The following is a 27,425-nucleotide window of genomic DNA, read 5'->3' as shown; positions in this document are numbered from 1 at the left end:
TTAGTATCACTGACTAGTAATGACATACTGTAATTTCTGTATGATGCACAGTACAGTACAAAGTTAATTCATCAGATTGACTAGTGTTGGTATTCACCAGAGGCCTGATAGTGTAGTGTGTACCTTTGACCCTATTGTGTCAGTCCAGTCCTCCCAGCAAGAGCTACCTGCTTTATTCTATCAATTGATCCCGCTGCTAAAAATTCAGTTAAATTAGATCCTTAATTAGGGATTAGGAGAACAAAGACTCAGGTCAGAAAGGGAATGTGAATGCCAAGGCTGCCAGCCACCCACTCCCAACCAAGGTCTCCCTCCCTCGGGGTTCCCAGATTCCGGAATGTCTGCATAGCTCCTTACAAGCCACATATGATCTCCTGGAGATAATCGAACCGTTTCTTTCTGTTTTCCTCTCTGTGTTCCGGTGCCATTGGCTCTGGAATGTTTAACGAGCTTAATGACGGGGATTTAAAACAGTTAATCAGCTTAGTCTTTTCTTCCCTTCCTCTGGGGTTTACCATTACATGAAAACACAGAGCTGTTGACCGAACAGTGGTGCATAGACAACTGAGACAGTGTGTATTGGGGAGAGAGCTGTCTGGGGATGCCAACTGTTCTGAGTGGGTGTGAGTGACTCTCTCTAATATATAATAATACTATTTAGCAGACACTTTTATCCAAACGACTTAAAGTCATGCGTGCGGCTTCGGGAATCGAACCCACAATCCAACTGAGCCATAAATCATTGTACTGATACAATGACAATGACATTCATGTATCTGGTAAGCCTAGTAGAATAAGGTCCATCTAACATACTGTGTCCTAATTGTTTGGCCTATTAGGTCAAAGCACACTTGAGATGTGCTGCATTTGTTTGGAACACAGCAAAGTAAAGCATGTATGTAGGGTGACACCATGTGGCCAAAGCCATTTGTTACACCGATAATGAAGTATAGATTGGAGGAGAACAAGGAACTCTCTAATAACATATTGTACAGAATACATTTGTACTGTAGTGAAGCCGTCTCTAGAGTAATGCTAGGTCTCTTTCATGATCATGTGAAACGTCAATTGCTATGGAAATGCTGGGATTTGTTTTTCAATGATGTTAAAGGTAATTATGATGCAACTATGATGGTGATACGATATAGATTACAAGTATCATCATGAATATTAAGGCTATATGCACTACATGTTACACACACAGACACTCAACCATGCAAATTGGCGGAGTTATTATAATCGTACTCTTATACAGACATCGTACACACTCTCACTACATCACATCCAATATCATACACATCAACCTACTCAGATTTACTTCACACATAATATCTTGTCTCAATTTTCTAACATCTGTGGCATTGGCTCACAGGCAAACAGGCAAGGGAATTAAAAATATATTGCTAGACCCTATTTCTTAATTTTGACCGTCTAATTTTGACCGTCATAATACCTCTGATGGAAGTACAAGTACAAGCACTAATTATGGTCAATTTAGCCTGAGAATAATATCTAGTTATGGTAAGGGGTGAGATAAGTATAGCCAGTTATAATTGTAATGGTTTAGCAGATTACAAAAAAGAAGATCAGGCTTTACGTGGCTAAAAGAAAAGGAATATAACATATACTGTTTACAGAAAACTCACTCTACATCCTTAGATGAAGTTGCGTGGAAAAAGGAATGTGGTGGTGAAATCATTTTCTGTCATGGATAAAGGAACTCAAAAGGTGTGATGATATTAATTAACAAAAATGTTGATCTGAATGTGCAAATAGTCAGGAATGATTCGCAAGAAAGGTGGCTCTTTTTGAATATGAAAGTGGACGAAAAAGAGATTTGGCTCATTAATCTATATGGTCCAAATCAGGATGATCCCTACTTTTTCGAAAACATTTATACCAATTTATTGAACTTACAGGCAACAAATGATCTAATCATTATGGTAGGAGACTATAACACAGTGTTAAGTACCTCAATGGACCGTAAAGGTAATCACTCTACAAACTATCATCACCGTGCCCTTAAGGAAATCACAAATATTATGGACACATTAGAAATAGTGGATATTTGGAGACTAAAAAAACCCAACCTAGTGAGATATACATGGAGGAGACTTAATCAAGCTATTTGTCTTGACTACTTTCTTGACTCTTTCTCTCTTGCATCAAAGGTTAAAAAACTTTTAATAGGAGACAGAATGCGATCGGATCATCATTTAATTGGCATTCACATAACTCTTATAGATTTTCCATGAGGACGGAGATATTGGAAATTGTATCGAAGTTTACTGGAGGACAACCTATTTTTAACTAAGACAAAATAATTTATATCAGATTTTTTCCAGTATAATATAGGTTTAGCAAATCCCCTTATTGTTTGTGTTACGTTCAAATGTACCTTCAGAGGTCATTCAATTAAATATTCATCAATAATAAAAAAGCAGTTTCTGTCTAAAGAGACAAGACTAACTAATAGTACAGGTAGATAGCAATAAAAATGACACTACAGAGACAGAAAATAAGTTAGATGAAAAACAAAAATAACTTGAGGAACTTATTCAAGAACGATCGAATGTAATCTATTACAAAAATAAATCAAACTGGAAGGAATATGGAGAAAAATGCACAAAATGCTTCCTGAATCTCCAGTACAGGAACGCTAACAAGTAGAATTTGGAGAAAGTCGTTACTGAAGACTGAGTCATCTATAATTCTCCGAATGATATTTTAAAAGAGGAAGCTAATTATTTTAGGCAGTTGTTCTCTTTTCCTCCCCATCCTATCCCACTGAAGGAAGATTACAGTAAGGAATTCTTTCCAAATAATATAAAAAATGGAAAATTAACAAATGTACAGAAAAATCAGTGCGAAGGCCAAATTACAGAGGAAGAACTTTTTGAGGCTATTAAATCCTTTCAGTCTGGAAAAACCCCAGGGCTTGATGGCATACCGGTAGAGGTATATCAAGCCTTCTTTGATATACTAAAAGCTCCATTGTTAGATTGTTTTAACTACTCCTATAGAAATGGTAGTCTGTCAGGTACTCAGCAGGAAGGTCTGATTTCTCTATTATTAAAACAAGACCCAGATGGCAAATATAAAGACCCAGTCTATCTAAGAAACTGGAGACCCCTTACACTTCAATGTTGTGATGCAAAATGCATAGCACTCAGAATTAAAAAGGTTTTACCAGGTATTGTTCATCCTGATCAGACAGGTTTTTTACATGGAAGATACATTGAAGATAATATACGACAACTACTAGAAATAATAGAACGTCATGAAACATCTAAGAGGCCAGGCCTTGTATTTATAGCAGATTTTGAAAAGGCATTTGATAAAGTAAGACTGGATTTTATTTATAAATGCCTGGATTTTTTCAATTTCGGTGATTCTCTTATAAAATGGGTAAAATAATGTATAGCAACCCCAGGTGTAAAATAGTAAATAACGGCTACTTCTCAGAGAGTTTTGAATTGTCAAGAGGAGTTAAACAAGGGTCACCATACCTATTCTTTATAGCCATCGAAATGCTAGCCATTAAAATCAGATCCAATAACCACATTAGAGGATTAGAAATCCAAGGTTTAAAAACAAAGGTGTCCAAGTATGCCGATAACTCAAGTTTTAAATTAAGTCCACAAGCTAGATTACTGCAGTGTCTCATTGAAGATCTAGATATATTTTCTGGACTCTCTGGACTAAAACCTAATTATGATAAGTGTACAATATTACGTATTGGATCTTTAAAAAATACAACTTTTACATTACCCTGCAGTTTACCTATAAAATGGGCTGATGGTGAAGTAGACATCCTTGGTATTCATATCACAAAAGATATAAGTAAGCTGTCCACAATGGATTTCAATAGAAAACTTGTAAAAATAGACAAGATCCTGCAACCATGGAGAGGTAAATACATGTATATTTATGGAAATATTGCCCTGATTAACTCCTTGGTCATATCTCAGTTTACTCACATATGGCGCTGCCTACTCCTAATGATTCGTTTTTCAAATTATATAAGCAAAAATATTTAGCTTTATCTGGGACGCTAAACCAGACAAAATAAAGCGTGCCAATCTAAATAATGAATATGAATTGGGTGGGTTGAGATTATTTAAATATAAAAGCACTAAACCTCTCTCTAAAAGCTTCACTCATTCAAAAGTTTTACTTGAATCCTAAATGGTTCTCAAGTAGATTGCTAAGAAAAGCTCATCCATTGTTTAAAAATGGCCTTTTTGCCTTTATGCAGATTGCCATGTCTCATTTTCGATTAATTGAAAATGATACTTTGAAAAAAGTATCTCACTTTTTCAAACAAGCATTGCAGAGCTGGCTACAATTTCAATTTCATCCCCATGAAAAGATAGAACAAATATTGTGGCTGAACTCAAATCTGCTGGTTGATAAAATACCTGTATTTATGGGAAAGGTGTTTGAAAAGGGTATTTGGTTCTTAAATGATATTGTAAATTGGAATGGTAGAGTTATGTCGTTCATGGAGTTATCAGAATTGTACGGGAAGGTCTGCTAAATCAAAGAGTATAACCAATTGAGTATAACCAGCATTACCCCAAAAATGGAGGAGGCAGGTGGCCGCGGGAGGAGGTAGGGAACTGGTCTGTCTGCCCAATATAAAGGATCAGAACTGGCGGAGGAATAAAAATAGCATAAATAGGAAAGCATACCAGTTTCATTTGAGGACCAGGATGTTGACAACTGTGCCACACAGATTGCAAAATAGTTTGGAAGAGATTTTTGATGTACCAATTCCATAGTACAGGGCGTATGAGTTGATTATATAAAACAACACAAGATTCAAGACTTCGTGCTTTTCAGCTAAACTTATTATATAGAATTCTTGCCACCTACAAAATGTTGAATATTTGGGACATAAAATCATCGAAGCTCTGCAGATTTTGTTGTGAGGATACAGAATCAATAGACCATTTATTCTGGTGTTGCCCTCAGGTTTCTGTTTGTGGTCTCAGGTTCAGGAATGGCCCTAAAATTGACCCTAGAAATAGTACTGTTAGGAGATCTGGAGAGACCGGGTCAGTCAATTACTAATACTCTAAGTAAATGTATTTATCTTCAACTCGCAATCTGTGGATTAAATTCGATAGATTGAAATTGTACTTTAAACATCACAGCATAGTTGAAAGATATATGTTGCGTAGAAATCCGAAGAGGGTGGCCAGCAGAGACAGGTGGGATGGGCTGAGGGAAGCTGAAGGTTGGGATGTGGAATTGGAGACAAGTGGGACTGGAGTTGCTGTGCGGGAGATAGAATGATGGTCAAAGATAAAAGTAAAAAATAAAGTCAAAATAAAACAATAAAAAGTACGTTTGAATGACACCTGATGAGCAGTGTTTATACAGCTAATGCCGGTTTGCCTGAGGCTGATGCCGTGCAGGTGTTTGTACACATGCATATACACACTCTCATTCAAATAAACACATACAAGAACACACACATACATGTAATAGTGCCAGACATGCACACAAACATATACAGTTGGCATTGCTGTTATGATTTTAGTTGTCCTTGATGTCCTTTGTTTTTTATAGATTTTTTTGTTGCTGTTTTCTTCTGTCTTTTTTCTTTTTTCTCTTTAGTTCATTCTCTTGGTTGTTGGTGCATTGGGGGATTCTTGGGGGTGAAGAATGAAATGAATTGTATTTAAAAATATATATTCTGGGGGGGGTGGGAGGGGTCTTGAATGGTTGAGGGACAGCTATAGGGGAACTGTGGGGGATCTTGGAGGGTTAGGGTTCATGTTTTTTGGCCTGGTAGGAGATCTGTCAACGTGCCCTTGAGCAGGGCATTGACCCTGGATGCTTCTGTGTGTTGCTCTGAATGGGAGTCTGTTGGATGACTGGTATGGTGTAGTTGTTGAGCGGCTTCACTGCAAGTATATTGTATGTTTTGGATATTCACATTTGTTTTATTTTTATTAAAAAAAAGTTAAGGACCCTGGGACTAAACACCTCCCTCTGCAACTAGATCCTGGACTTCCTGACGGGCCGCATCCAGGTGGTAAGAGTAGGCAACAACACATCCGCCACGCTGATCCTCAACACTGGGGCCCCTCTGGGGTACGTGCTTAGTCCCCTCCTGTACTCCCTGTTCACCCATGGCTGCGGGGCCAAGCACCACTCCAACACCATCATTAAGTTTGCTGATGACACAACAGAGGTAGAGGCCTGATCACCGACAACGATGAGACAGCCTATAGGGAGGAGGTCAGAGACCTGGCAGTGTGGTGCCAGGACAACAAGCTCTCCCTCAATGTGAGCAAGACAAAGGAGCTGATTGTGGACTATAGGAAAAGGAGGGCTGAACAGGCCCCCATTAACATCGACGGTGCTGAAGTGGAGCAGGTCGAGAGTTTCAAGTTCCTTGGTATCCACATCACCAACTAACTATCATGGTCCAAACACACCAAGGCAGTTGTGAAGAGGGTACGACAACACCTTTTCCCCTTCAGAAGGCTGAAAAGATTTGGCATGGGCCCAAAGATCCTCAAAAAGTTCTACAGCTGCACCATCGAGAGCATCCTGACCAGTTGCATCACTGCCTGGTATGGCAACTGCTTGGCATCTGACCGTAAGGCGCTACAGAGGGTAGTGCGTACAGTCCAGTACATCACTGGGGCCAAGCTTCCTGACATCCAGGACCTATATATACTAGGCGGTGTCGGAGGAAGGCCCAAAAAATGGTCAAAGACTCCAGTCACCCAAGTCATACACTGTTATCACTGCTACCGCACGGCAAGTGGTACCAGAGCGCCAAGTCTAAGACCTAATGCTCCTTAACAGCTTCTACCCCCAAACCATAAGACTGCTGAACATTTAATCAAACAGACAGCCGGACTATTTACATTGACACCCAAACTCTATTTCATGAACTGCATTGTTGGTTAAGGGCTTGTAAGTAAGCATTTCACGGTAAAGTCTACCTGTTGTATTCGGTGCATTTGACAAATGAAATTTGATTTGATTTGTATGTGTGCCATTCAGAGGCAGAAAGGGTGTGCAACTCAATAGTAGGAAGGTGTTCCTAATGTTTGTACACTCAGTGTAGACAGACAAGTCTCCTAAGAGGCAACAGCCAGCCATGATGATCTGTTGTCTGGTGTTGGATTAACCTGACAAACGTCTTATGATCCTGTGATGTAAAAGAGCTTCATAACACAGAACCCAGACAAAACAAATCACAGTCATCCTAGTTAAGCTGTGTTGCAATATCTCTGTGCCTCCACTTGATGGCAGTGTTAAGTTAAATATGACATAAGTGTGTGTGTGGTAAGAGAAATACATCACCTGGTTTCCATGTTTTTCACTTGATGATTTCCTATAGCCTGCTGTTGAGTAGTAGACAGCCAGTTTCATAATTAGAAGTACTCCTGCCCTTATATTAGAGGTTTTAATACATTATAATAGCATTTTATTAATCTCTGTTTTGGATATAAATGGCATGATATTTTGTTGAATTCGTGAAACTTGAAACCGTGCGCGTGCGTTCACATTCCCATTCTTCCCCCTGCTTGCGCGTGTACAAGCATCCTGCAGATGAAAGTTGACGCTTGTCTGTTTTGTGGATATAGGCAAATATATGTCCTAAATGGGCTATAACGTTATGGCTACAGCAATATTTATTTGGCTCGATTTGGTTGCTATAGAAACCGTCACTATCATCACAATGGAAACAAGAATGTAAGCGCATGCATATGCATGAAAAAGTAACGCTTGAGTCCAACAAAATGAAATATAAACAGTCTAAGTTCGAAATGACACGGTTTCATATGTACAACATCTAAAGACCTGCCTCACTATATTGGGAGCTTTGCTGTTTCTAAAATGCCGTGTTTTGGTGTTTCTGTAGCCGTTGTTCATGTTTTCTGCTTCCCATCATACTGCCCAATGAGCCCGAGGAGGTCTAGTGGCTGTCTGTATTCATTCTAATGTACCTGAAAATTTCCACGGAAATGCTGTAACAGATAGACATTGGAATAAACAATGTGAAGCCACTCTTTCTTCTATTCTTTTCACATACTCTCTCCTTGGCCTGTTTATTCCTTATTCCTGCAGATACCTAGTATTTGCTGTGTTTTTATTTTAACTCGGCTTCTCTCATGTGAGACATATCCTCTCAGAAGCAGAGCAAGCTCCTGACGGCGCTGTCTCTAATCCTCGTCTCCTCTCTGACTTCAAAGCCGCAGAGCTGCTGCTTCTTGATTTATTTATTTGGATCTAATGTTAGGCTTTGTAGCGCTGGGTGGTGACAGCCCAATTCATTAGCAGATAAATGAGCTCGGTGCTTAAGCCTTTCTCTTTGCAGTACACTGCTGTTATAGTACACACACTCAGCAAGCAGACTGTTGTCATATTAGTTAGCTAATATCTAGGCTGCTTTGTTTGCCACGCATAAATTGCCAACATGTCCCTACATTGTCTTGTCTGATAATTCATTGATTTCTTATTTCTCTCTCTTGCCTTCTGTCTTCCGTCTTAGTATATGACATACGCCTGCATGCATTTATAGCTTCTATACTGAACCAATGTGTCGTCAGCCAGAACCCGAACTACTGTTTTTTGAAAGTAGGAATTTACAATGATGACGGTGATCTGTGTCAGCCCTAAGATTAGTGGGCTCAATGTAGTCATCATGTTTTCCTGTTGGTTGCTGACCACAGTGGTAACTATTAGTAACTCCCTTAGTCTGTTTTAAATGTGATAGTCCAAGGTCTCCATTTAAACTCCATTTAGGCTGACATTTTGTTCCACAACATAACATTCTAAAACTGGCTAGTTTTGCCTCCTCGCGTCTTTCCTTATATCGCCTGCTAGATGTAAACCAGGCTTACTTTTACTGCTGCTTTTGGGTTTGTCGAATTGATTATTAAGTTGATAAAAGCAATCGAGGGTGGGCAAGGCAGAGGTTTATGAAAAGAGTGGAGGACGAATCTGTCACTCACTTATCCCCGTAGCTCTGTTCGCATCAAATGGAGATAACAGGAGGATGAAAATGGAACGAAGAGGGAGAGATGTATGTAGTGTAATTATGAAAGGCCTAATTCCCTCATGCCAAGTACAAAGAGACACCGTATCAGAACACACACACACCAAATACGCGCACCACTTTAGCACTGTCCTTAAATACAGAACCCTGTAAACAGTGTCGTTTCAAGTCATTTATTATAGTCAGCTAGATGGACAACAGCTTCTTGTCTTGTCATTTAGCATAAATCCAACCGCCGCCACTCTCAAGCCGTATTCACACATTGGCGTCAGAATCCGCTTCTGCTTCCACAAATGAAAGCATGCATATAATGTCCCCCGTTTATCCCATTTGAAATCTGGATGAATTTAAACCAATCTACACCGACCACTGTCCCTCCAACACATTCTGGTGGGTTCGGGTTGGCTGAACGAAGAGGCACCAGAAGCAGAGAAAATAGAGCAGTGATCTATTTCCCACCGCATCTGCCGCCCATATGACCATCGGTTCCACTCCGCTGGGCAAAGCGGAAATAAAACGTTGACTCTCTATGGTGGTCAATGCGGATTCCGCTTTTTGGAACGTTTGTGAATGAGAGGTCACTGTGGGCAGTCAGAGGGCAAATGATCCTGGCACCGGATTATTTCCTCACTGGAATAGCTGGATCTAATGGAAAATGTGAAAATTCTGCTTGTGTTCCCAACATTACAAAATCTAGCCTGTGAGCTCATCATTTTTGTGGACAGACACACGTAACATAAATGGTATCGTAGCGTCTGTCAACAGACTGCGGGATATGACAACTAATGAGCTGGTTTTTAGTCTCTGACTATCTCGACAAGTCACGATTTTGAAGGTCTTTCAAATGTAGCTATTATTAAAAAATGTTTTTTTGAAATGTACAGGGAAACCTTTGCCTGTCACCTTTAACCATCCCAACCCTGAATGTCCCAACCTAAAGCAGCACAACTGACCTTAGATCAGCGCTATGGGGCCATCTCTCCTTAATTCTCTCTTTTGTGCCCAAGTCAGTATCATCCTAGTGTCCTTGGAAGGGAAGTTCTGCTCTCATCAATCTCTCTAACACTTTCCGTGCTCATAGTGACCCTCTAATTGTCCCTGTAAAAGTCAATAAGCCCTTTGCAGCAACGGACACCTAGATTACACCACATTACATCCTTTATAGAACCACAGAGAATGGTCATATGCAGTTGGCTAGAGCCTGAGAATTGGGTTTGGGGGAAATGCATTAGTTCAAGAGCAGTAAATGAGTCGAATAATTGGATTACAAAGCAGTGCTATCATTGTAGAGGTAGAGGGCATATTTTATATTTAAAGGACAAGCTTAGTGCTTTCAACTCAGAACTTCAGTGTAGAATAAGGTCAACATAATGTCATTGTGGAGGCATTGCAGAGGTACACTCACACATAGGTTAGTAAAACTTTATTTGGAGATACTGTATTGGTCTTTTATCGAAGAAACAGTTTTGAAATCTTCAGTATCTCACATTGCAGTAAGCCCCACTGTGTTACATTTAGTCTGGGAATTACCTTCATTTAGAGTGAAGATCTACTGAAGGAGCAGCAGTTGATCTGCAGGCAGCTCTGAAGCCTTCATTGAGAGTTATGGGAAACAGAATGGACATGTAATGAAAATGCCATGATAATTCTGATCTCAGGCAGAGGGGCTGGTGACTACGTCTCAGAATGTGCGACAGCTATTGATTTGAACAGTTTCAGACTCATTTCTTAAGCCCCTCTAGGATATATTAGACATTTGGATGTTTATATTTGTGCCCTTAATTCCTTATACAGTAGAACAATCATTTACCCAAAAGTTAGTATTTTTTATTTGTTCTAGTTTCATTTTGTATAGATTACGTTTCTGGAATGTATGCATTCACTACTGTAAGTCGCTCTGGATAAGAGCGTCTGCTAAATGACTAAAATGTAAAATGTAACAAATGGGTTAGGCAGACTGAAGTTCTGCAGGGCTTGGGTTGTGGGGGCAAAGCTACATATATTAATCACACTAGTGGGTCATATACTAGTGGGTCATATGAGGTAATCTGTGTGAGTTTTGAGCCTCAGCTAACCTCAGATTCATATCTGAACAGAGAGTTGTGTTTGTTTGAAGTTTCAATTCAATATTGGGTTGAATGGGCCAAGGCTTTTCCTTTGGCTTATTATTCTTCATTGATCTCCCCACCGGGTGCAGATTGAGAGGGGAGTAGGGAGAAGATGGGGATTGTGAGGTTAACTGACTGAGGGACACAGAATGGTGCAGGAATTTCCATAGCATGTTACAGTCCCTGTGCACAACCACAGTAAAATGCTTCCTGATTTGATGTAATCATAATGTGAATAATGTGTAACCTCAATCGATTAAATATTTGAACAACATGTAAGCTCAATGAATGAAATATCTTTATATGAAAGATGTATGACGAGAGAGATGGATAATCATGCTAATCCTGTAAATCAGTTGCCCATTAGTTTCCATCTACTGAACAGGAGGTGAAGCACCACTGAGGGGACCACCACTGGAGCTATCTTCATTTCAATATGGGGACCTGCTGTGGTACTGTGGTTCTGTTGGACCCCCCCAGTCCTCTCTGTTTGGCTGGCGGTTCCAACGTCAGAGCCCCAGGGCAGTCAGCTGGAGTGGGATTTGTGTGAAATTAGACCCCAGATTCCCAGTTCATTCAACCAGCCCTTTTCTTCTCCTCCTTGGGGGAGATTATGTGGCCCGCTCAGCATCTAAGCTGCAGCCTGCCGGTGTGAAATGCCATTTCCTCTCGAGCAACGTGCCGTGACTAAGGCCTGCTCTGCATGAGGAACCTCTAGAGGAGAGAGGGATAGAGTGGGGGAGGAGGTGAGGAGAATGGAAGAGAGCGAGGAGACGAGAGGAAGAGGACAGAGAAAGAGAGTGGGAGAAGTAAAGAGGGTGATAATAGAAATAGTAAAAAAGCAGAGGAGGGAGTAGAGGAGAGCAGGCATGTGGGAGAAAGACTGAGTACAGTTCAGTTGGGTGCACTGGCAGATATAAGTATGGATCAAAAGATATTGGATGTTATTTTTCTGTTTTCTATCATGGTTCCCTGCTTCAATGCCAGTTTTTGATTTAGATAACTATTCTCTAACCTTTAATAACACAACATCCATTAAATACCACCAACCACCATCATTTTATGGGTACATCTTCAAGTAAAGGCCTCGCTATGTATTTTCATTTTCTGCTGAAGCACAAAATTGCCTGGGAATTGATGCTTTGGAAAGCAAAAAGGTGAGGAGTACAAATCAACACTTCATACTTTGAAGTAATAATTTGTACTCTTGCCTTTTTTGCTTTTGGGTATGTTATGCTTTGAATTCAACAACATGCAAAGTGCAGACTATTTTAGCTTTAATAATAAAACATACTTACCGATTTTATATTATTATACGCATTCAAGAGTGATGTTTCTTTTGAGAAATTCATGTCTGCAAATCTTTTGTTGTCTCCGACTCTGCTTCTTGTTGTTTTGAATAACAACCTGTGTTTGTCCGTGAGAGTCTGATTCAAAAGGAGCTGTGAGCCTAAAAATGTACTCACTACTTTTGCACCGGCAGACAAAAACAGTGAACTAATCATGCCTTTACAGATGGGAGCGTTGAGATGTTTTTTGAAATACCCCGACATTCTGTACAATCTTTTTTTGAGGATCTCTTGTGAACTGACAAAACAAAACAGTATATTGTCATAATATAAATTGAATCGAAATAACATAACATCAATTGAACTAACTTTTGTCTCTTCCACCATGCAGGACATTCTGAACAACCTGGAGCCAGCTGACCTGGAGGATGACGACCTCATGCTGGACGTGGACCTCCCTGAGGACGGCTCTCTACGAACACAGACAACAGTGGCTCCAGGTACAGTCATCGCTTCCTTCATCTTTCCCCAGGCTTGGTGCTCCTTAACACTAATGATTGGTTCAGTAGAGCCCTAATCATTACAATGAAAGCCTAATCACTGTGACCAGACCCTCTCACCTTTTGAGTTTAGCTCTTGATTCCATTCTGTAAATGTAATCATGGCACACCTATGGAAATGACAATTGAATCTCTAATCATGACACATTCCTCTGGTCCTATTTCAACTGCTGATTAGGTAACGAGATAAACTCATCTCATAGATCGTTTTGGTGAATAGGTCTCTATTCTCAGAGACGGCAGGATTGTATTTGTGTGTGTGTAGGTGTGCTGTGGGTGTGTGTGGGCATCTATGTGTGTGTCTGCGTGAGAGAAATATTTTGGCATTTTGTTACATTATACAAGCCATCACAAACTCCCTACGTCAGTGATCATCAGTCATTGATCATGAATTTTAGGTAATGAAGTCTCTCCACTGTATTGGAAATGCCACACTGACAGTGTCATTCATGGCGAATGCAGTTCTTTCCACTGCTCTGAAAACACTTGGCCCAGTGTGAGACTGCTGACCGGTCTTGCCAAAGGATTGCTAACAAGGGTCCCTTTATGACCATAAAACTCACAGACAACCCAAAGTGCATCTCGTTCTGTCTCTATACACACACACACACACACACACACACACACACACACACACAGCCTGGATTTTCAGTTCACAGAGCGCTACATTGAGTGTGTTGTGTGACAGGAATGTTCACTCTGAAGGATTGTGAAGCCAACCGGCATCCTGGAAAGAGACCGTATTTATTTATAGCTCTGTATGTCATAGCGAGGGGTTGTAGTTAAGGGACAGGGGAGCGGACAGAGGGTCCAGCCAAGCTCAGCCCTCTGTGGCAGGCCTAAAGAGAGGGGAGGAAAGGAGGGAGCTTCAATGTAGCATAGCCTTAGGCCCATCCTCCCTTTCCTCCCCTTCCTCCCTTCTTCCCATGGGCACAGGCTCTGCCAGCCAAGCAGGAAGGGGAAAGGGAGAAGGGAAAAGGAGGCCCTGCTATTTTCTCCAGCAGGCAGACTCCAGCTCCAATGACAGGAGAGGTCCTGGTGGTCTCTCCCTACCCTGCCCAAGCCGGTGACTCCCAGCCTGGCCACAGACACAGCCACCCCAGCCTCTCCCTCTCTGGCCACTTGTGGAGTTTCTCCAGCCCTTTAAAAAGCTGACTAGGACTTTAGCCCACTCTTTTCCCTCTTCATTTTACCACTTTGGATTTGCAATGTTTGGATTTGAGTTGTGTACATGTTGAGAAGACGTTCACGGATGTAGCAGAGCATGTTGGAATGTAGCAGGTCACTTCTGGAATTACTGGGCTGACTATTTTGACGGGGTCGTCTTCAGTTGCGGTATGTGGAGAGAGGCTGGGTAAGGTATTTGTTTAGTCCTCAGCTGAAGAACTCTCATGCTACAACAGTAAGATTGAGTTATTTGAAGACTGGCACACAATTTTATGCAGTTTGTCTTTTTTATTTTGTCTCAGTTCATTAATGGCTTGTTTGATTAGAGTGTTGCCAATATTTATGTTCCTTGGTTGCTCTGTTTGGAAGAGAAATTGTGTGTCTGTCCGTGTCTGTAATGTAAGTGTTTTGTGGGTGTGTATGAGTTTGTTAGTTTTCTCTGTTGATGTTAACCCCTGAGAGTCCTACTGTCTGACTGTAGGCCTTAGCTTGAAGCTAGAACTGCCTTCTTCTTGGGTTTGATCTTATTCAGTACAAATCAGTGAATGTGTTATGAGATGAAAAACTGCTTGAAGTATCATTATTTCACTATTTGTAGTGTGTGTGTGTGTGTGTGTGTGTGTGTGTGTGTGTGTGTGTGTGTGTGTGTGTGTGTGTGTGTGTGTGTGTGTGTGTGTGTGTGTGTGTGTGTGTGTGTGTGAGAACAAATAAAAGTCCCCTAAGTTAACCTTGTCCCATGAGGCAATGTTTGTGTATGCTTGGCAGAGTGTATACAGGACTCTGTTTACCCAGAATGGAATGGTATTGAACACATCAAACAAATTGAAGCCACGTTTGACTCCATTCTAGGGCTGACCCCATTTAGTGGACTGGTCGATTGTTTGGTCGATAGGCTGTTGGTCGACCGAGATTTCTTTAGTCGGGCAGTAGCAAAAAACAAACAAAAAAATCATGGTGTACAAGACACCTGTCTGTTGTGGAGGCCGTGGGGATGCCATAGTCCATCAGTGTGCTACTGAAATTGTATATTGTTATATTATGTAAGAACAATGGTGCAACAAAAATAAAAAAAATTGAATTATTTTATAACAAATGTGCTTTCTCCCACGTTGGATAACAGCCCTTGCCTTAATTGTCTAAGAAAAGTGAGGAGAGAGGACACCCTGACTTAATTAGGTCCATAATCAATAGCCTAACTGTTAAATGTGCCTGGCTTCATAAATCATCCATATACAGTGCCTTCAGAAAGTATTCAGACCCCTTGACTTTTTCCACATTTTGTTACATTACAGCCTTATTCTAAAATTGATAAAAATTCCTCAGCAATCTACACACAATACCCCATAATGACAGGTTTTTAGAAATGTTTGCAAAAAACAGAAATACCTTATTTACATAAGTATTCAGCCCCTTTGCTATGAGACTCAAAATTGAGCTCAGGTGCATCCTGTTTCCATTGATCATCCTTGAGATGTTTCTACAACTTGATTGGAGTCCACTAAGTAAATTCAATTGCTTGAACATGATTGTCTATATAATGTCCCACAGTTGACAGTCCATGTCAGAGCAAAAACCAAACCATGAGGTCGAAGGAATTGTCTGTAGAGTTCAGAGACATGATTGTATCGAGGCACAGATCTGGGGAAGGTTACCAAAAAATGTCTGCAGTATTGAAGGTCTCCAAGAACACAGTGACCTCCATCATTCTTAAATGTAAGAAGTTTGGAACCAGCAAGACTCTTCCAAGAGCTGCTCCCACGGCCAAACTGAGCAATCTGGGGAGAAGGGCCTTGGTCAGGGAGGTGACCAAGAATCCGATGGTCAGTCTGACAGAGCTCTAGATTTCCTCTGTGGAGATGGGAGAACCTTCCAGAAGGACAACCATCTGCTGCAGCATTCCACCAATCAGGCCTTTATGGTAACGTGGCCAGACGGAAGCCACTCCTCAGTAAAAAGCACATGACAGCCTGCTTGGAGTTTGCCAAAAGACTCTCAGACCATGAGAAAAAATATTCTCTGGTCTGATGAAACCAAGATTGAACACTTTGGCCTGAATGCCAAGCGTCACGTCTGGAGGAAACCTGCCCCATCCCTAAGGTGTATCACAACCGGTCGTGATTGGGAGTCCCATTGGACGCCGCACAATTGGCCCAGCGTCGTCCGGGTTTGGCCGGTGTAGGCCGTCATTGTAAAGAAGAATTTGTTCTTAACTGACTTGCATAGTTAAATAAAGGTTAAATAAATGTAAAAAATAATGTCAATGGTGGTGCCAGCATCATGTTTTTCAGCGGCAGGGACTGGGAGACTAGCTAGGATCGTGGCAAAGATGAACAGAGCAAAGTACAGAGATTCTTGATGAAAACCTGCTCCAGAGTGCTCGGGAGCTCAGACTGTGGCGAAGGTTCACCTTCCAACAGGACAACAACCCTAAGCACACAGCCTAGACAACGCAGGAGTGTCTTCGGGACAAGTCTCTGAATGTCCTTGAGTGGCCCAGCCAGAGCCCGGACTTGAACCGAACATCTCTGGAGAGACCTGAAAATAGCTGTGCAGCAACGCTCCCCATCCAACCTGACAGAGCTTGAAAGGATCTTCAGAGAAGAATGGGAGAAACTCTCCAAATACAGGTATGCCAAGCTTGTAGCCAGCAGGACTTGAAGCTGTAATCGCTGCCAAAGGTGCTTTAATAAAGTACTGGGTAAAGGATCTGAATACTTATGTAAATGTGATATTTCAGTTCCAAAAATGTTATACATTTGCAAACATCTATAAAAACTGTTTTTGCTTTGTCATTATGCGGGTATTGTGTGCAGATTATAAAAACAGTTTAATCAATTTCAGAATAAAGCTGTAACGTAACAAAATGTGGAAAAAGTCAAGGGGTCTGAATACTTTCCGATCTACAGAAATATGATTGATCCTGCTTGTGTTACCTGTTTGAGTGTTTGAGCCTCACGCAACCACATGTCGAATACAATCAGAATTGGCTGTAATTATGTAGCACGATTAACACTGTGGATGTTCTGTGGTGGTCGCTGCAGCAGGAAGGAAGAAGAGACAACGGGTGCTAGTCACACAGTCTCACTGTCTTTTTTTTAACACAGCGCAGCACGTCTGAGCCCGGCACAATCAAATCAATTGCGGTCGGACTCCCTGTGGTCATTTGTGTGTCTTAATTATTTAATATAACAGTTTGCTTAAAGCATCAGACAAGCTCAGTGCATAATACAGTTGATTTGATTTAAAATATTTTGACCGATTGATTGGTCGAAAGAACAGACGACTCTTGGTCGACAAAGATTTGTTTTTGTCGTGGACAGCCCTACTCCATTCCATTTATTCCTTTTCAGCCTCCCACCATAGAACCACCACACACACACTCACACACACACACACACACACACACACACACACACACACACTCACACTCACACACACACACACACACACACACACACACACACACACACACACACACACACATCACACTCACACTCACACACACTCACACTCACACTCACACTCACACTCACACTCACACACACACACATTCTAAGCTACCTTGTGGATGATCTATCCATCCATCCATCTAGACGCTGATGAGATGGCCCATTCTGACCGCTCAGAGAGGGGGGGACGAAAGGGTCACTGGAGGAGGAGGCAGCCTCGCTGGAATGGACTAGACCACTTCCATAATGACAACAGGTGAGACTCGGTAGCTGTCCTACAGCATGGAAATGGCAAAACGACCAAACAGAACAGTCTACTAGGTGTGCTGTATTAATTAATATAAAGCTGCTGTGTCCATTATTGTGCATTTGGTAAATGACTTAATTTGCCCATTTAAGCCTAGTCAATGTGGCAAAGGTCATTCTCTTACTGCCTCTCCTCTTTCTATAATATAATAATAACACATGCTCCTCTTTTTCTCTCTCTACTCTCTGTTCTCTCTCTATCCATCCTCTCCCAGGGGTCCAGTGTTCCAGCAGTATGAGGGTTACACTTGTCATGGAGGGTTCATGGTTGGCCCCCGTCCACTTCCTCCTGTAGGGAGACACGATGGCTACTCGGGGGCGCTGGACGAGCTCACACTCAAACACATGGCCCAGGACTGCAGCTCTGTTAAAAACAAGCTGCTCAAACTCAAGAGTTTATTACAGGTAACACACACACACACACACCCTCAAAGTCTCGAAGGCAGTCTTTAGGATTTTCAATACAATTCCAATCTAATCACTTAGTTGATTTGAGCTATTTACTGACTAAGCAAGTGGAAATCACATCTTGTCACTTGCGTCAGCTCCTTTCAGAATCAAATAGATTTAGCGCCCAATAAAATGTCACTTGATTAGGATAACTATGATGTCAGGTTAGAGTTTTGAATTTGCCAGATGGAAGCTGCACATGTTTTATTAAGCAGTATCTTTATAGGAGTTTATCACACATCAAAACATCCAGGTGAAAGAAGGCTTCTTAAGTTTGAAGGCAGTTGAGATCTGCACTGCCACATACCAGTCACAGTGACCCTTTAGGCCTGTGTAGCAGAGATGCACTGGTTTAATCCATTTTGTGATGTAGAAAATAGCTGCTGGCTTTACTGTGAATGCCATGTCTCATGCCCATGTCTTGAGAGTGAGCAACAGTTAAGCTGTGGCACAGGGTTTTATTCTGTGCGTCAGTCATCTCTTTTTACCTGTTATTACTCCTGGAGCCAATCCTCCTCCCTTGTGGGTACCTGTGGTTCCTAATCACTTAATAGATCTGTCACATGAAGCATTCCGTTCAACAGAGACACACACACAAACACACAGAGCCAGTGATGTGATGTGTGAGACAGTTAATCAATGGTGTACAGCTTTTGACGGTACAGCGTCTCTGTCTGGCCCTGTAGGACCCCATTATCTATGTTAGTGTCAGGCTGGGTGATATTGGCTTTGCCCTCACAGCCCTCAGCACATTACATTCCTCCAAAACAAGTCAACTGTGCCCAAAGAGGGTCTGTGACATGACAAAGCACCACACAGCCACTCTCTGTGATAGTCATTTGATTTGCTTGTCAGAGCGGAGAATATGTTAATTATCTCCAAAAAGGAACATCTTTCATTGGGTACAAAGTGATGTGTATAAATGTGCGTTATTTATACCCATGTTTGATTAATGTTAATTTCACCTCTGACTAAAATGTAGAGATCGTAGCAAATGGCAACAGTGTAACGCCCCTTGCGGGTCTCCCAGCATGTAGGCAGACCTGCTAACCACTACTCCAATAAGGGTTAACCTGTTTGGGGGGGGGGGGGGGGGGATCATAACAGGCCTACCTAGGCAAGGTTCGTTACACTAAGTAATGCTGTTGAATATAGTCATCTAATTGCTAAATGACAAAAATGTCTAATTGAGAAAGTCTGAAAGTATATCTGTCTGTTTGTCTGTATTTAGCAGGGTCTTTTGGCCTTGGGCACCATTAGATGTTCTCTTCTTAATTATCTTTCTTTGGAGCCGTGATGATGTGCTGTGGGCAGCAGCTGTAAAATGACGCTCTACTTTAATCATAATTGATCTCTCTGAGCTACAAGCAACAGGCTTTATCAGTGTACCCAGCTGGCTATAGGCTAGCTAGAGCAAGGCCTGGCTACAGAAGACATTACAGAAGAGGTGCCAAACTTAGTAGCAATTAGTAGTATCATTATAATCAACTGTCAATATCCATACAGCTAGTCATGCTGTCTGCCCCATGTAGTATATTTCAGAATACTGAAAGGTATGTGTCGTGTGTGTACTTTGTGTTTGTAGATGGAGGATGGAGGCCCAGAGGTTGTGAAGGAGGATGAGGAGGATAACAGCACAACCATACAGGTACAGTCAGCCACATCCGGGAACCAAGACAAGTAGCATCGTTAGCCGTGTTCAGAATGAACCACTGTGTATGTGTTCCAGATGGAGGAGCTAATGAAGGAGGTGCGGGAGCTCAGGGAGGAGCTGAGGGATAAGGACAGGACAATCACGCAGCTCACACGACAGCAGCAGGTGGTGAGTCTCCAGGAGGGGTCAGTGAGACAACGGCAGTCACTCTCTGCCAGTGCGTTCTCCTCCATCATAATGCAGCACATTACACCTGGGAGTGTGTTTCTACAAATCCCATAGTCAAGACACCGACATACTAATCTCAGCTATGTTTGCTTTCACATGGATCCATCAGTGTTATGACGTTCATTAGTGTCCAGGGCCTAGTGGGCTCGTTAGGTAAACAACCAGGCCGTCCACTGACATTATTCAAATTCCCCATGTAGAGCAATAGCAAATGTCAGAGCAACGTAAGGTACAGTAATAGCAAATGTCAGAGCAACATCAGTGTTCCAACCGCTCTAGTTCTCCCAATTAGGGGGGAGAGGGAGAGGGAGGGAGATATAATAAGAATAATAATTCATTACTATGGAGAGAAATAGTAAGGGAGTTACTGATTGAATAGTAGATGAGAGAAAGAATAATGGAGAGAATGATATAATTAGCCAAATGGGGAGAAAGAAATGGTGAATGCTCTGTGGGTTGAGCTGCTAGGAGTTCATGCAGATGTTCTGTTTTACTCATTAGCAAAGGGTGGTTGGTGTTGTTTTTATTGAACTGTGAGGAGAGAGACAGACGTGGGTATGTTGCATTTTAATGTAGCTCAGCTTCATTGATTATACGAAGTTACCAATTGGATTGAATTTGAACCTCCCCTCATCTGACCTTGGTGCTCCTGGAATGAATACATTCTTTAACGGCAAACTGTGAATTAGCAACTGATCCACTGCTATAGTCTAAAGTTGAAAACCCACTGGGAATGACCTCCATAGTATTAGAGTTAATAGGGTCTAGTAGTTTCTGAATAGCAACTCACTTTAGTAGATCAGTTGTTATTGTATTTTCCTGATACTTTAGTGGTAACTCTCTCTCCTGCCCCAGTCTGCCCATGCTGACCAGCCTGGGAGCTGTCACTGTCACCAGAGGGCACCGTCGCTCGAGGACAGACAGACGCACCAAGACAAGGCCACACAGACCCCCTGGAGAGGACAAGGAAACAGCCATGCCGTGAGTACACCTGTATAATATATACCTGGAGAATGGAGGCCCACATCCAGTCTCATCTGTCCACTGCTAGTCAGTCATCAAGTCAGTCCATCACCTATAGTCCCCTTCCTCACTCCCTATCCTCCCATTCAACTTACTCACTGGTACTACACCTCCAGATCCCCCACCCCATCACCATTGTCCTAAATGGTGGAACCACTTAATGGATAGTGAGACTGTCTGTGTTTGAGACAAGCCGTCACCCCTCAGCCATCTACACACAAGGCAGGTGTAGTTACTCCCTCTTTTATCTTTCTACCTCTGTATGTGTCATTCTCACTTATTCTTTCCCTATTTAATTATTCTTGTTGTCTCTCACTCACTCATTCACTCACACACTCTCTCGCTCCACAGACCGTTCAAAGGGAGTTGGAGCAGGTGGAACATTGGCCCAATATTTGACCTCTGAAGGTCTAAGGGCGTTTCATAGTGCCATCGTGTGAGATAAGTCAGGCTTCAATGACTGTACCTGCTAGCAACATGTGTCCCACATCCGAAGATACATCCATAATCTGTAGACTGTTCTGATTGGAGAATCACCATTGGCATCACATTCCATGTTGTATCCTCACTTTGCGTGGACACTGGTCTGTGTTTCACACCTGTTTGTCTACCTAATCAGTCTCGCGGTAGAGGAAATGTGTGCGTGCAAAACCAGAACAAAACATTGGCATCCATATTAGATTTTGATTTGAGGAGGGGTGTGCATCTAAAAACTGGGTTTAATAGTTTCTTGTTCACTGCTCGGCGACACAAATGGCGATTCTCCAATCAGAACAGTCTACAGATTATGGATGTATCTTCGGATGTGGGACACATGTTGCTAGCAGGTACAGTCATTGAAGCATGACTTATCTCACACGATGTCACTATGAAACGCCCTTAGACATCATCTTATTCATGAAATAATGAATCAGAGGTCAAATATCTTCTCTGATCCTAATTACTACCGATACTGTTGTTGTGTGACATCCTGGTGCTTGCCTGCTAGTCTCTGAGGTTTACCCAATAACACTACTCAGAGGGAGGTGTCTGATGATCAGGATGTTGTCAGGGTTTTCACGTCTGATCTCTTATGGAACGGGAGGCTTCTACAGACCACACTTTGATAGATTTAACGTAGTCCACTTTAACTTCAGAAGATTTAACGTAGTCCACTTTAACTTCAGAAGATATGAATGGTACTCATGTTATCAGATATAACTCCCTATGGCTTAATTGATACACTGTTAATGCAATGCTGTGATTTGAGAGCGATAGAGAGAGATCGAGAGAGTGCGCATGCGTGCCTGGAGGTTCAGGATTGATAGAGGACAGGAGAAGAGGTCTCTGAACAAAGGGCTTAGACAACAGGGGAATACTGAACGGCCTCATTAATAACGTGGAAAATCAAACAGGCAGGAAGAATTATAGAATGCAAAACCTTGTTTCGTCACACCAAGACAAAAGGCTAATTACCGTCTTGTCTCTCCTCCTCAAACTTTTCTATTTTCTTTTTTTCCTTCTCTCTCCTTTCCCCTCCCTCCCTTTCTATCATTATCGAAGTGGTAATTAGACACAATGCTCTTGTCATCCTGTCAGCAGGAGGGAGAGAGGTAGAGAGAGAGAGAGACCCCAGAGATTCCATACTCACCACCCTGCCCCAAGCTACCACCAGAACGCTGCTGCTTTGTAAATCAACTTCATATTATCGGACAGGTGCAAATTTAATTGCCAGAACTACCGAAGTAAACATTTGTGTGCAGACCTGGGTTGTAGCGCTTCTCTTGGTGCTGTCCTCAGTCTAGCGAAATACTTTATGTAGTGGATGATACAAGGTACCTCAGGACACTGCTAGCAGAACTGCTAATGCCTTGATCATTTGTAATGAGCAATGACACCATGCTCCACAAATAAGGCCTCAGACCAGTTTGTAAGATGAAAAGGGAAGTGAACACTTTACTAGTATAACTGCTTGTGCTTGGCTTCACCATGAACAAATCAACAGCAGTATGCACACCTTATTAATTCTTCACACTGACATGTTAGGCCAAGACACTGTTAGCATGCTAATGACATCATGATGAAAGACCATCTAATAACGGGTCCATCTACTTGTGTGCCTGAGGCCCAGACAAAATCAGTGGACATGTGTGGCAGAACATGGCTAATGAACTGAATGTTTTCTTCTCACAATTTGAATCAGACAAGGTGCAACTAATGAGTGTCATTACAAATGTTTGAGAGGATTATTGTTAAATAGGTTGATGATTTGAAATTGTTCAGGGGATGTAATACACACGAAAGCCCAGGCCCAGACAAAATAGTGTTAAAGTACTGTGCTGAACAATTATCTGGTGTTTTTACAATTTCCAATCCTCCCTCGTCCAGCAACACGTGCCAACGTTGTGGAAAAACTCAACAATTATACCCATTCCTAAAGAATCTAATCCCTCTGTGCTGAATGACATCCTTGCCTTGACATCCTTAGTAATGAAATGATTTGCGGAAATTGTGAAAAGCCATATCCTCGACCTTTAGTCCATCAGCCCAGCAGAGGAGTTGATGATGCCGTTCTTACGCTCCTCGACATGGTCTATAGACATCTAGAGGGCCACAAATCCCATGTCTGAGTTCTGTTTGTTGACTTTTCTTCTACCTTTAACACAATCCAGCCGTACATTCTGGCACAGAGACTCACTCGTAAGGGACTTCTCCTTAGATGGGGTGGGGGGTTGGACTTCCTGAGCCAGAGGTCAAGGTGGGTCCCCGTGTATCAGACCAACGCACCACCAAGACAGGCTCCCCACAGGGATGTATTTTGTCCCCACTCCTGTACATCTTGTACAGCAAGTATTCACTTTTTAAAAACTTGTTGTATTGTTTGTTGGTTTGGCAATGCCACTGTCAGACAGAAAATATGCTGAGAAGGATTATTACCCCAGCAAGCAAGGTATTTGGAGTCAAACAGACAGGCCTGGATGAGATCTTTAAGGTCAGGGCCCTCAGCAAGGCTCACAAAATCCTTTTAGACCCAAACTACCCCCTGTACCTGGACTTTGAACTACTCCCCTCTGGGTGCAGGTATAGGACACCCCCGGCATGAAAAACACAACTGGACAATCATTTGTGTCAGGTGTAATGTGCCTTGTTAACAGCTCTGGTTAATGTTTCGATCTTATCCACCCAGTAAGGTCAGCAGGCTGGTCTTTTTTCATCGACATACACTGTATGTAACTGTTATGAATTTTTTATTGTCAATTTGTATTTAAACACCACTTTAAGCGTGTACATGATACTGCAACAACATTTCACTGGGACAATAAAGTCAGTAAAGTAAAAGTGTTCCCCCTGAACTGTCAGACATGGGAAGTAGCTACGTCTTCACAGCAGAATGTTAGATGAAGATGGGAAAGCTCTCCCTGAGCTGCAGACAGCCCAATAAAAATGCCAGTCACTGTCAGCTCTAGGCTAGCCCAGGCCCTCTTTCCCATTTCAAACTTTCCTTTCTGCAAATGAAGCTGTGGCAGGTGGCCATGCAGAAGGGTCCTGCTGTAATTGTGTTGTACAAGAATGACGGGGAGGAGGTTGATCAGAAACCTCATTTCTCATCCACTTCCCTAACCGTAGGGGTCTTTGAAATAGCGCGGGGCCCCCCAGGGAGTCCAATCTCTTTCACCCTAGATGCATATATGTCCCTCTCGGCTTGAGGAGATTTGGGCAATTTAAGAGCCGGCCCCAGGAGAACCTGTTGACTGTCATCTCTGGTTAACGTAGAGCCTGCGGCCGCCCCTCCACTCCTCTTTTACCCAGAATGCTTTTATGTTTATGCCCAGTTTGGGACTCTTCAGGTGGGATTGGGGTGGTTATTGAGGACAGGCATTCGCCCTCACACACAGACAAACATTCTGTCTGATTATTCAGTGCTAAACGTTATAGACTGTGGGAAAGAGAGCGAGTGAGAGAGACTGCGATTGAAAATAAAGGAAGTAGCTATTGGAGAGAGGTTCACATAAGTACAACATGCATTTTAACTTGTATGCCTTTCAAAAGTGTTATGTTTTTGCATTGACATCCTAGAGCAGGGAAACAGAGAGTGAGGATGTAAGAGAATGAGACAAATAACAGACAGAGAGCAATGTGGTGTTGGTGGGAGGAACAGTGGGGTACAATTGATTTCGGCTACTTGCTGTCTGCTGACTGACATTGATGTCTGTCCCTGGCTGCAGAGTGAAATGGAGAGATTGGGTTGATAACCCTTCCTTCTTCCTCCCTGCACCCCTTCACCTGGAAATGAGAAGTCAAATTAAGCACTAGTTCTGTGACAGGCTGGCTGGCTTTACCTTTCTTACTTTTGTAGATGGTCTTTACAAAGTCGAAACGTCATCCCACTAACGTTAGCATGTTAACAGGGTGTGTTTTTTCATGCTCGTCGACGTCATGCTTCCTACTCACACAATGGCTCATAACATGGCTGGATGTCTTGTGGAGAAAACAGTGTGTGTCTGTCAGTGTCAGTTTCAGTCAGTGTGTGTGTCTGTCAGTGTGTGTCAGTCAGTGTGTGTGTGTGTGTGTGTGTGTGTGTGTGTGTGTGTGTGTGTGTGTGTGTGTGTGTGTGTGTGTGTGTGTGTGTGTGTGTGTGTGTGTGTGTGTGTGTGTGTGTGTGTGTGTGTCAGTCAGTGTTTCAGTTTCAGTCGGTGTGTGTCAGTCATTGTCTGTATGTGTGTGTCAGTCAGTGTTTGTGTCTGTCTGTCTGTCTGTCTGTCTGTCTGTCTGTCTGTCTGTCTGTCTGTCTGTCTGTCTGTCTGTCTGTCTGTCTGTCTGTCTGTCTGTCTGTCTGTCTGTCTGTCTGTCTGTCTGTCTGTCTGTCTGTCTGTCTGTCAGTCTGTCTGTCTGTCTGTCTGTGTCAGTCTGTGTGTGAGTCTGTGTGTGTGTGTGTGTCAGTGTATGTCACGCCTCCTTTGTCTTTTCTCTGTGCAGGGTGTGCCGCCCGCCCCCTTCCTCTCCCCCTGGCAGAGCCAGTACCAGGGGCCGCCCCGCACCAGCATGCCCAAGCGCAGACAGAGTGAGTCACTAACCCAACCCCCCCTGACCCTCTCACTTACCCTTCTGTCTCCTTCTCTGCTCCCCTCAATTATCCGGTGTCTCTGCCCCCCTTGACATGTCTCTCTCTATCATTACTTTCTTCCTTTAATATGATCTACCCATTAACACTTGAATTCAGTTAGGAGGGTGAGTGATGTTCAGTCACCTGTGTGTTTGGGGAAATCAGTTGGTAGCAAGGTTGAGTGAGCAAACGCAGCGGGTAGTTTTAGTAAATTGACTTGGATTGTTATCAGACACCCTAGTGTAAAGGAACAAGACTAGCTAATGCTTGGATGAGTTCAGTGACAGAGAGTCAAGACTCCGAAGGAGGGTGCATTTCCACAACCCGGGGCAGTCTATTGGCTGCTCTTGTATTAGGATTGACAAACATAATGTGGCAATCCCGCTGTCAATCAAAGGGGTGCATTGACAGAGTTATGAGTCCACACACATGATGTTATCCTGCGTTTAAACGAGGGACGCAAAAACCGTTATACCAGTCGGCATAGCGGGACAAGAAAGCAAGAAAGACAGCGACGGCAAAAGCAAACGAGCACGATGGAATGCGTTGCTGTGGTGATTTCAGTAAACAAACAGTGCAAATCAACAACCGATAGAAAACAACGCTACGGCAAAAGTTTTCATATTTGAACTCACTCACTCACTCACTCACTCACTCACTCACTCACTCACTCACTCACTCACTCACTCACTCACTCACTCACTCACTCACTCACTCACTCACTCTCTGGGAATACCTTGTCAATGTTCTTTCTCTCCCTCTGCCTCTCCCATAATGCCTTTGGCAAGGAATGGAGCACCTTGTGCATTACATCACTGACAAAGCGTGGTACAGTAACCGTCTAACCATCACCCTGGGCCCTGCACTCTGGCGTAGCATGACGTGGCACAATGAAAGCATGCCAGTGTTGATGTGCATCTGCATGCCTTGGGTTGAGTTTGGAGTCTACCTTGTCTTCCTGCTGGGCCTGCATTGCTCTGTTAAATTATAATGCATGCATCAATAAACATCTACTGTATTTTTAAATTGGCTCCTGAACAAGGCCACATGTATTTGAAGCCCCATTATCGCTGTTGT

General features: G+C 42.5%; 1 protein-coding gene across 8 annotated transcripts in view; it reads left to right on the top strand.

Moving 5' to 3' along the window:
• ccser2a (coiled-coil serine-rich protein 2a) overlaps nucleotides 1-27,425 on the top strand; it is a 77,111-nt gene that overhangs the window by 42,958 nt on the left and 6,728 nt on the right. For 2 of the 8 annotated variants that reach the window (XM_045700876.1, XM_014154753.2), the window contains exons 5-10: nucleotides 12,820-12,928; nucleotides 17,749-17,860; nucleotides 18,126-18,315; nucleotides 19,946-20,008; nucleotides 20,090-20,182; nucleotides 21,098-21,223. In XM_045700876.1, coding sequence (XP_045556832.1) covers nucleotides 12,820-12,928; nucleotides 17,749-17,860; nucleotides 18,126-18,315; nucleotides 19,946-20,008; nucleotides 20,090-20,182; nucleotides 21,098-21,223 — 693 coding nt within the window. Of the gene's footprint in view, nucleotides 1-12,819; nucleotides 12,929-17,748; nucleotides 17,861-18,125; nucleotides 18,316-19,945; nucleotides 20,009-20,089; nucleotides 20,183-21,097; nucleotides 21,224-22,846; nucleotides 25,824-26,221; nucleotides 26,307-27,136; nucleotides 27,177-27,425 lie in introns of those variants that run through there. The other 6 variants (XM_045700877.1, XM_014154756.2, XM_045700878.1 and 3 more) reach the window with 6 other exon arrangements.

This window comes from Salmo salar, chromosome ssa18 (genome assembly GCF_905237065.1).
Source record: "Salmo salar chromosome ssa18, Ssal_v3.1, whole genome shotgun sequence".
Lineage (NCBI taxonomy): Eukaryota > Metazoa > Chordata > Actinopteri > Salmoniformes > Salmonidae > Salmo > Salmo salar.
This window is presented reverse-complemented; position numbering and strand designations above follow the sequence as displayed.